At 41.2% G+C, this 11,250-nt stretch overlaps 1 protein-coding gene across 1 annotated transcript; it reads right to left on the bottom strand.

Moving 5' to 3' along the window:
* Positions 1-5,877: 5,877 nt before the first annotated feature.
* On the bottom strand, positions 5,878-10,770 carry CALHM4 (calcium homeostasis modulator family member 4). Its single transcript, XM_002924093.4, has 2 exons — positions 10,213-10,770; positions 5,878-6,604 (listed from the first exon to the last, which is right to left on the bottom strand). The coding sequence occupies exons 1-2, from the start codon at positions 10,768-10,770 to the stop codon at positions 6,218-6,220; spliced, it is 945 nt and encodes a 314-aa protein (XP_002924139.1). The 3' UTR covers positions 5,878-6,217.
* Between the last annotated feature and the right edge of the window lie 480 nt (positions 10,771-11,250).

The raw sequence follows: 11,250 nt of genomic DNA, 5'->3' as shown, positions 1-11,250 counted from the left end.
CTAACAGTCACGCGAAACTTACTACACATCTTCCAACCGTGCGTTTTCTTGATTTCGTCAGGCCACGATCACCGCATCCCTAGAATGGGATCTCTTCCAGTGTCAGCTGCACCTGACCAGGTGGGTGGATCCCGTTCTTCAGTTGCCTTGGCCAGCGAGGAACGCGCCTGAATGGCGCCGGACAACACCAAGTCACTACGTGATCAGGGCCTGGGGAGGACAGCGATCTGAGGGGCCAGGTGTAAGCCTCTGAGGATTTGACCCGCCACCCCAGTGGTCTGCCTGATCAGAGGCACCGCAGGTTGCGCTGCTGCCCACCCTGGGTGCCAGAGGCGCGGCACCCTGAGTAAGGGGCCCACCACCAACCCCCTTCGGGTACGTAGACGTACCTGGGAATGCCCCGGGCTCACCATGCTCCAGAAAGGAAAGACCTGGGTCCAAGCGATGATCATGGTCCGGCTCCGAGAGCCCCACACGAGTGGGTTCCAGAGAATGTCCCAGAAGGAGCTCAAAGTGTCTGTTGCCCTGATGGCAAGTAGTACCGAATTGCATACCGAATTTTACTATTTCTTGCTCCCCCACTTGGACAGTTTTGCCTTTGGCTTTGTCATCCCCACAAAATACAGACATTTCTCTGGTCCAATAGGACCTCGTGGGATCTATAAAATCATTATTGGAGTAAAGATGCTTATTTTGTAGGCAGCTTTCTCAAAGTCAGGCTATCTCAAAGTGAAAGAATGGTAAGCGTAAACTAAATAATAAGCCGATTTTTGTTGAGCTATTAAATTTATAGAATCAAAACGCACCACATAGATCCAGGTTAGCTTTTTTTCCCCCTTTGGCATTTGTTTTCTCATATTTCAGATGCTGAATATGTCCATGTTATGAAACAATTTACAGTATATAGTTCATGTTGAAGTCACTCACTGACAGCTAGAGAAGAAAAATATATTTAAATGTTTTTTATTTGTAGTTTAGGCTGAAACATCTATTGATACCTAAAAAAAAAGGTATATCCAGCTGTTCTTTCTGCACTTTAGAATACCTTCAATTAGAACACATTATATTATATGTATTTATAATGTATCCTATTATAGATTATTTATTTACCAGGACCAAGTTTTGCCTAGGGCAGAGCATCAGTGCATATAGAATCATAGGATGCTTGTGCTAGAAATTACCTTGAAGAGGTCCTAACCCAGGACATGTCATTCGTGACCACCTGTGGGTTCATAAATTTCCTGAAATGTGTTGGTATGTGTATTCGTTTCATACTTCCCCTGAAACAAAGTACCACAAACTTCGTGGCTTTACACAATGCAAATTTATTATAGTTCTGTAACTAGAAGGACAGTATATATTTCTGACTGTCTTGACACCAGTTACACAGGTCTCAGTAGACTAAAATCACAGTATTATCAGGGCTGTGTTCCTTCCAGAGGCTCTGGGGAAAAATCTATTTACTTGTGGTTTGCAGCTTCTAGAGGCTGTCTGCCTTACTGAGCTCATGACCCCCTCCATCTCCAGAGCCAGCAATGGCTAATTTGTCAGGTGTCACTCTGATGCTCCCTGACACTCCTTTGGATTGCCACTTTGCCTTCTCTCTGACTGTGATTCCTCCTATGTCCCTCTTATAAGGAACCTTATGATTACCTTGGGCCGCCCCGGGATAATCTGGGATAATGTCCCCATTTCAAAATCCCTACCTTGATCACATCAGCAATGTCTCTTTTGCCATGTAAAGCATAGAGTAACGTTCACAAAGTCCAGAATTACATCAGCAACATCTTTGAGGAGGCCACTATTTAGTCTACCACAGTATATAAACTCTGAGGTATATGAGCCTATCTCCATGTGCATGCACAGTTTTTCTAGATATTTCTTCAAAATAGCTCTCCCCCTAATGGCTTTTCAAAGAGATCTGTGATTTGATATAGTTTAATCACTCCCACAATTTTGTCACCCTCCCCTATCTCATATAAAGGAACACTAAAATCCCAGAGAGATTGACTTATACAAAACCATATGAATGATGAGAGATGTTTCCCTAACCCCCATTTTGACCCTTCATAACTATAGCCTACTGAAAACAAATCGGCAGATTATAGCAGTGTCCTACCCATTCCCCGCGTAGAAAGAATACCTAAGCCTCCTGGGAAGCTTGCAGTTAGTCTGGGGCTAACAGAATCACTGTCACTGGCTGCAAGGGAGCTCAGATCCAAAGGGATGCCCCAGTGAGAGCGCACATCTCACTTGGTAAGAAGCACAGTGCCTCGAAGCTGAGCCCTTCTATCTGCAGGTACAGTGGAAGTGGAAAGAGAGGGACTCAGATGTGATAGAGCACCTCATTGTTGGAGCACAGGGTGTTTTAGTTATTCATTGTCAGACGTAGGAGGAGAATCCTCCTGACACCTGCAAGGCCTTGGAAGGTTGATAAGCTGTCTGCTGTGGCTATATTCCAGCCCAGTTCTATGGAGGGCAGGATCCGAAGTCAGCTTGCTTGGGCCGGATTTGGGCTCTATCATTACAAGTCTGTGCCCTTTGGCAAATTGCTTGACTTCTCTGTATCTCAGTTGCTTCATTAGTAAAATGGGGGAACTTATTTTATTGGGGTAAGGTAGGCTTGGGTTCCGATTATGAGTGGTTCCATGGTTCACCAGTTATCTCATATGTCAGTGAGAAAACATTTCATACGTATAGAACTTTACATACACAAAATTGCTTCACATTCTCTATGTTATTTATGCCATTTCAGCAAGTCATATCAGAATATATGATTCTGTTTACCAGTTTGTTGCAAAGAGTAAATGGGATATATTTGTTTAAAGTAGCTGGCATACAGTAAACACTACATAGTATTTTTACTACTGTTCACTACTACAGATGGGTGCAGATACTTGTCTTGGCCACTGGGGGGCAGTAGAAGAAACAACACTTCCATTTCTGTCTAAGGTTCTGGTGTACTGAGATTAAAGAAGTTTAATTGTACCTGGTGGTTAGTGCAGAAAAATAATTCCATTCAGGAATGATATAGTTTGCCTCTCTGGAAACACCGTTCATTGCTCTTTGGTCCATTAGCCCCATTTATAGCTAAAGGAGCTAGTTGTGTAGCTGGGTATCTGAGGACAGCCTGCCAATATCTGTTCTTTCATGACCAGGGCTAAATTTTGGTAGATTTATTTAGAAGCTAACATTATATCGCTACACTTAATATTTTGAGGTAGCAAATAACTACCTAGTCTTGCATTTGGAAGGCCTTTGGTTGACTGTGATATTTCAAAGTTTTAAGGTTAATGTGATTTTCCTTTGTGCTAAACAAAATGCAAAAAAGCACTTGGAAATTCACATTGTTGTTTCGTATTGCAGTCCTGCATTTTAATTTTTGTGATGGAATTGGAGATTGAGAACAGAGAAAGGAGATAAAGAAGATAAATGTAAGTATGATTCTGCAAATCGGCTTTCAGAAACATAAAGCTGAGTAAAACACATCTAAACATTGAGGTTGTAATTGTCTTCTAGAAAGGAAGCAGCTTAGATTGTGATGGGGAGTGGGGGAGCTGACAAAGTCGAACTGAAGAAATGAGCAAGTCTATATATATGCCAAGCCACAGCATTTGATGTAGCAGCCAAAAGCATTTGGTAACAAAATATAAGGTAGTATTAGCATATAATTGATTTTAATTATATGTCTTAAAATTACATAAATCCATTAGGCATACAGGGGAGGAAGTCCAGTATTCCTAATGGAAAAGTCTTGTCTAACTGGCTGTGGAACAAAAGAATATTCTGAAAAAACACACGTACACACAAACACACACGTACACACAGACACATGAATGGGAATTTGATTTATTTAATTGGAAATGGATGGTATACAATGAAATATCAGGGATGTGAACTACCCTTCAAATGTTCAGATAGTTGCTATAAAGCCCTTTGAAGCCCTGTAGAGAAGACAAAGAATACTTTCATCCTTTGCTAGAAAGCTCTAGTGGAAGATCATGACTACGTGATTTAAAATATAAACTGTGTATGTCATACTCTGAAGGAGTTTGATGTAGAAAGGGCTTCCAGAATCGAGTAAAAAGAACGTTTCCTGGTGTTAGTGTGTATAAACTGCTATTATCTTCTTTCTGATGATGTAATGCTTATATGCTCTTTGATCCTTCTGTTAACTGAAAACCTTACTGGAGAGTATGTACTGTGATATAATCCCCCAAAACTAATAAAATAATTCTGAGCATGGTGTTAAGTGTTGATTTAACTGTTCTGTCCCAATACAGTAGAGTTTCAAAAATTCCCAGATAAACAGAATGATAGAATTTTAGTGCTGGAAGTGACTGTGGAGAACAAAGTGGACATGACCTTTCATATTTACACAGCTCATTTACATCAGAGCCAAATGAGGACCCTAATTACCTTCTACAACTTCTGCTTTTTTAAAGATCCTTCTTGTAATGTCATGTCAGTCAGTCTCGTGTATGGGTTTAGGTGAAAAAGTGGAATACCTTTCCTTGGCCACTTAAAAAAAGTTCAGTACATTAAGGTTCTTTTGAAAGTGGAATGCCAGCAAATGTCTTTAGAAGAAGAATTGAACTCAGTGATCTTTTCCTTCTAATGGAGACAATCTAGGCCTCCTACTATTCCAGAAGATTGTATACATATGGACCTGTATACATTTGAACATGAACATCAAAATCTTATCAAATTTAAAAGGAACCTCAAAAATACAATTGCTTTAGTCCCTTGCCCTACAACAGGTAAGGTATCATTATCTATATTTTTTAGATGAAACAACTGAGTCCCAGAGATACTAACTGACCTGCCCACTAAGTAATGGTGAGGGAGGGACAGGTCTCCTGTTGTAGCAAAGTACTACACTATGCATCTCTTATAGATTCTTTTTTTAATGATCTTCAAATTCATTTTCTATTTTTTTCCATTAAGTTTGTGGAACCCATAATTTCACACAGAATAGACTCTTTCTTACACAACTGTGTAAAAGGAAATTACTAAGTAATTGACTGCATTTTAGTTACTCAAGTTCTCTGGTCTCCTTGAAAGTGAATCTTGAAGGTCAGCTTGACGATCGGCAGTTGATCCATTACCCAGTAAGCAGCCATGGTTTTGGTTTAAAAAATAAGCAAAAGCCCTCATTTTGCTTATTTTGGCCAACGAACCAGTTGCTTAAGTGAATGTGACAAACATCAGGCACAAGAAACTACATGTATCAGAAATAATCAGGATAAATTAGCAAACTGCCGAACATGAGAGGTGTAAAATCACAGAGAAGAGTCAGGCAGGTCTCCCCTTTTGGAGTTTTAGATAAAGGACATACAACTGTAGATGGCAGTCTCACTTCCCCCAATGGATTGTGAATGCGAGGGTGCAAACTGATCATGAAAAGGCACAGAGAGTGTCTCTGCAGTCGAGCACAGAAGGGAAGCTTTCTAGAATAAACTTTATATGTTGTGGCCATAAAAATACTCCTGAGGCGGAGGTCTACAAATAACATTTATGAGACTAATGTTGATAGAAAAATGCAGCGTTTTCCCTGGTTATGGCAAAATGACTCAAGACCTTCTTGCATAGGCTTCTCCCATACATGTTACCAGTTTAGAAAGGGCTTTTTAGTCTAGTTCCCAAAAGGTCAGATATTTAAGATGAAAGGAAGAGACAGAAGCAAGTGAGAAGTTCCTGGAAATTATAAAAAGGTAGAAATAAAGAAAGCCAGAAATCAGAGACAGGGGAATGGTGATGGAAGACAAGGAACAGAAAGAGAAAGGGAGACAGTAACGTGTTGGCACTTATTTGAGGAAAGGCACCGTGCTGGGCACTTTGCTTATATTATCACCTTTAATCCTCCTAACAGCTCCATGAAGTAGTCATTACGTGCAAATAACAAGATGGCACTCAAAAATATTAGTTCTTACACAGATAACTGAGTAACAGAACCAAGATTCCAATTCTGATACGACTTCAAAATCCATTTTGTTTTAATCAAACCAACACAGGCATTACCAGACCACCAAGGGCATTTCAAAAACAGAGATTGGCACAATGATCAGATAAGCCGCTCTTGGAAATAGCATCTTGCATGGACTTATTTAAACAACTATCAGAAGAGACAGAAAAAGATGAAGAGATTACATTGAAACGCCATCATCATAAAAACAAAGTATCTGTTAAGGCCCCTGAATGGGGAGAGGTGCTCTACTCAAGGTTTTAATTCAATACCTTCGGGTTTGCCTTCCTCATTCTCCTCATCCACCCTGTCCCTCAGGAAGCTATAGTGACCTTGCAAGTCATCACCCATGCAGAGAAGGTTGGGCGCTGCAATATCTCTCCAGTCCTGGCACGAAGGAATACGGATGTGTCTGACATCTTCCTCTCCAGGAACGAAGCCGAAGAGCTTCTTTATGCGCTGCAAGACGAGGAGCCGGGAGTGCTGCTCCGCAGCGCGTTCGAAGAGCTCCCTCTCGTTGTGGAGGTGGCTGGTCCAGTAGCAGTGCTGCAGAGAGGTGAGGGGAGAGCAGCACCTCGCCAGGCAGCGGGAGACGAGCCCAGCGATGGTGGCCAAGGTGATCAAAATCCAGCCCAGCATCTTGACATAATTATTTAAAAGAAAAGCAGAAAACATCAATACAGTGACTATCAAAGGAACAGACACAGTAAGAGGGATTCCTATGAAACTGAGAAGGAAACTGCGTAAGAGACGCGTGTTTCTGGGGCGCCTGGGCGGCTCAGTCGGTTAAGCATCTGCCTTCCGCTAAGGTCATGATCCCAGGTTCCTGGGATCGAGTCCCGCATCAGGCTTCCTGCTCAGACAGAAGCCTGCTTTTCCCTCTGCCTGCCACTCCCCCTGCTTGTGCTCTCTCTCCCTCTTTCTGTCAAATAAATAAATAAATAAATAAATAAATAAATAAATAAATAAAATCTTTTTTTGAAAAAAGGAAATTTGTTTTTCTGGTCTTCGAAATAATAACAAGGTGCTGATCAATTGATATGGATACAGGCGTTTTGGAGAGAATAAGCGCAGGCATTTCAGTTTGGTTTGGGGGCTACAAAGGATATTGACCAGTTAACTTGGAATGGATTAGAAGTACTGTCCTTGAAGTGACAGATGCTATAACCCACCAATTACTCTCATATAGGATACATAAACTACATTCTTTGGTTTTAGCTCAAATTTCCTCCCCAACCATTAGATACAGGTCAAGCATCCTTTGCGAGCTTAATAACTATTTGTTAATGATGGTGATGAAAGTGATGATATGATAGATAATAATGGTAGCTTCCTAAGTACCTTCTTAAGAATGTGCTAACACGTATTCATTGATATTTCTTCCTCAGTTGCTCTTTCCTTCTATTTTTTGTGACCAAAGAATACTCTTATGTCCCTAAGTGGAAAGCACCTTATCATTTTCCTTTTCATTTCCCCCCTCCTTCAAATAGTTACTTGCTGACCACTTTTATGATTCATTTTTGAAATATACTTTGAAGGGAAAATTGGCTATATTTTATTTGCAATTAGTGCCGTCTTTGAAAGACTGACATAAATGGCTGTTTTTTTAGTCTTAGAATTATTTTTTTTTAATTATTCTTTTTTGAGTAGTTAGCAATTATTATGTAAAATGAGAGAGGTAAGTTCCATGCCTATAAGGAAGCCAGCAGTCAGCAGCCACACTCTGGGAGGTGAAGGTCTCTCCCACAGCTTGTGATTCACCAGCAGGCCTGGAATTACCAGTGTGAGCACAGCAGGACAGCTGCACTCAGTGGAGACTAAAATCTACAGAGTGACACTCACGGCAATTTAATTTAAGAGAGGCCAGCACGGTGGAAAGGCTTAATTCATCAGCCATCATTTATTGAGTACCAGGTTGACCTCCCATCATGTTCTATACATGGTGGTTGGTTATGGGGATTCAGATGTGAATAATTTAAGATACATTCACTCTTTGCCCAGTCTCTGAGCCTAAAGAGGGAGACAAAATAGGAAGCCAAGTAATATGGTAAAATGTGACAGTTTTTTATATCAGTAACCACAATGGGAGAGAAATGAATTCAATTAAGGAAGAGGAGTATCAGGGAGTACTTCCCAGAAGAGATGACATTCAGACTTAAAGAGTAGCTCACCAGAGGCAAGAAATTGAGGAGAGTTCTAATAAGAGAAGAAGAAAAATAAAAGCATGAAGAGTTGGAGAGCCTCAAAAAGTTTGTACTCACAGGGTCAGAAGAGTCATGTGAAAAAGTGGTCAGGACCCAGGCACTGAAGGACCTTGTATGCCATGACAAGAGTTTGGATTTGTGATTGGGCTGGTAGAAAATCATCGAAGAACTTTATATGGGGGTTGGGGAGGGCGGTGGTGCTCATCATTCAATTTGCATTTAGAAAGATAATTTTGGCATGGTTGTGAAAGGTTGATTGAAATTGGGTAAAACTAATGTCAGAAAGCTATTTTAGAATGAGGTATGGGTGGAGAAGGGGTTTGAACTTAATATGATCCTGTGGTCAACTCAGAAAATCAAACAGAAAGACAGTGTATATTCCTCAAGTGAGACTGAAGTTCAAGGTGGTTGTGAAAGACAGCCTGGTGAAATGGAAACAGTATGACCTTTGAATATCTCAATCAGCCATTTATTAGCTCCGCGAACTTACAAGAGTTACACAAACTCTTTAAGCTTTGGTTTCCTCATCTGTGAAATGGGGTGGTTATACCTCTCTCTTAAGAGTCTGAGGATTAGGATTAAATGTGAAATATGTATACAGTAAATGATAAACATCTTAATAAATACTAGCTTTGTGGTCCCGGATCCAAAAACATTCACTGGCTGATGGCACTCCGAACCATAAAACTGTCTTCACAGAAGACTGGGTATGCATTAAATAAAACATTTTATTTTCACTTTAAGAAAATTCTACCAGTGTGTATTACATCTTAGGGTTTTTTTTTTTTGAGCAAGAACACTTTTGAAAGTTAGAATTGTCCCCTTGATTATTTGACTTTTCACCTATTTTCACATAACCCCTCTGCCTGAACTTTAGGGCTGGTGTAAAATGTTGAGACGGAGACTACCTTAATGGGATTTCTAACTTTGCTTAAATAGGGCCATATGCAACCCTTGAGTATTTCTGTGTGTTGATAGTAATTTTTTTTCAACAAAATAGCACTAGCACTTCTAAATTTTAATAACTAAAAAGTGATGGGTCATGGGGCGCCTGGGTGGCACAGCGGTTAAGCGTCTGCCTTTGGCTCAGGGCGTGATCCCGGCGTTACGGGATCGAGCCCCACATCAGGCTCCTCCGCTATGAGCCTGCTTCTTCCTCTCCCACTCCCCCTGCTTGTGTTCCCTCTCTCGCTGGCTGTCTCTATCTCTGTCGAATAAATAAATTTAAAAAAATCTTTAAAAAAAATAAATAAAAAGTGATGGGTCAAAAAATGTGTATGCCTTTTCAATAAATAGTTTAAAAAATAATGTATTTTTATTGTATTGCAGTGGTTTGCAAATGTGCTTTTTACCCCAAATCCCTCGGAGAAAGTGATGAACGCCAATGACTCTTTCTGTATTGAAAAATGCACTTTTACACTTCTTAAATTTAAGTGCAGTAGATCCAGGCCTTTTCCCTGCCCATCCCAACCTCTCACATAAACTTGTCTAAGGACATTAAATTTAAAGCCATCCCTAGAATTCATTTTAATCATAATTAAGCTTCCTATAATTTTAGATAAAATTTTAATACACAAGAGTGACTATTTCAGAATATGCCAGGTGGGATGAAGTAATACACTATAGTGTAATAATAATTTTAATAACAATATCTAAAATTTATTTTTTAATACGGATTGTGGACACGATACTGAGCCCTTTAGATGTATCAGCTCATTTATTACTCACCCCAACCTTATGTGGTAGATCCTATTAATAGCTCCATTTTACAGCAGAGAAAAGTGAAGCATAGATAAGTTCTATAACTTGCTCAAGGTTTTGCAGGTTAATAAATGGCAAAGCAAGAGTCAAACACGGGTCTGCCTGCCTCCGAAGCCCACCATTCTAACCGTATGTATACAGTCGCTCAGTAAGATGAAGGGCATCGAGTTTGTGTTCTGTATTCAGATAATACGAGAAGCAGGAGGAATGTGAAATGTTTCCAGTGGCTGCCGTTAAGACGGGATAGCATAGCAAGAAAAAAAAAGGAAGTCAAGAACTTACTTGCGACTGGTACCTGTGCAGAAGAGATACTTCATCCCTTACAGGGATCATGTCGGAGGGAGCCGATCGGCCACATGGAAACCCAGCTAGGATCTCCTTCCGTTTGCTGGCACTGACATTGTCAAACACTGGGTAATGGTCCACAGAGGCGAATTCGCTTGCCGCGCATTCATAGTAGGTGCCTGTCAGGAGGGTCACGGCCAGCCACGTCAAGGGGGCAACGAGCGCCCTCCCGGTGATGCTAAAGACCCGAAGACAAGCCAGCTTGCACTCCAGGGGGCTGATTCTCCGCTGCGGAGGGGTGCAGCTGCACCAGTACTCGCTGGCCATGGTCCACAGCTGGCTTCTCAGAGCATAGCCGGCAACCAGAAGGAGGAAGGCTGGAATGACTAGAAAAGCAGAACCGTAGGAGAAATTTTTTCCAACCTGGCAGGGACATCTGAATGTGAGAGAAGAGAAAAGCTGTTGCCCACCAATGGTCGAAGCAGCGATTAAAGAATTGATAAATGTTCCACTTCTCTGCAGGGAAGAGACGATATTGTTGAGAGTCGGGCTCATGGTTGGGAAGCTCTGACACAAATGGCCCTTTCTGATCATTAGACTCCACCAGCTATAACCATTTTATGGGATCTTACTGGTTTAACTGGCTGTGTCAAGCGACCCAACATCCTCATATGTTTAAAGGATTCTAGCATCTTTCCTTGTGTACTTTGTGAATCCTGAGCTCATAAATGCACTTCGGATTCCAGCCAGGAGAAGCTAGAGGAGAGATTCATCTGGTACGGGTGATGGGGAAAACTGCTGCAGCCGATCTTTACACTGAAATGAGAATGGCCTGCAAAGCAGACTGCTGCTGTCATCCCACGTGCTGCTCTGTGGGACACGACATGCTCAGCACTGGCAAAAGAGCACTGGGAGCAAAACAGAGAACATTCTTACCCTGTACTAGACCAGGGTTTAGTTACCCTAAAATTATGACATAAGGCATAACAGAAATTATCAAATAATAGAGCAATCCAAACTTCAGGGCTGTCTGGA

This window comes from Ailuropoda melanoleuca, chromosome 10 (assembly GCF_002007445.2).
Source record: "Ailuropoda melanoleuca isolate Jingjing chromosome 10, ASM200744v2, whole genome shotgun sequence".
Lineage (NCBI taxonomy): Eukaryota > Metazoa > Chordata > Mammalia > Carnivora > Ursidae > Ailuropoda > Ailuropoda melanoleuca.
This window is presented reverse-complemented; position numbering and strand designations above follow the sequence as displayed.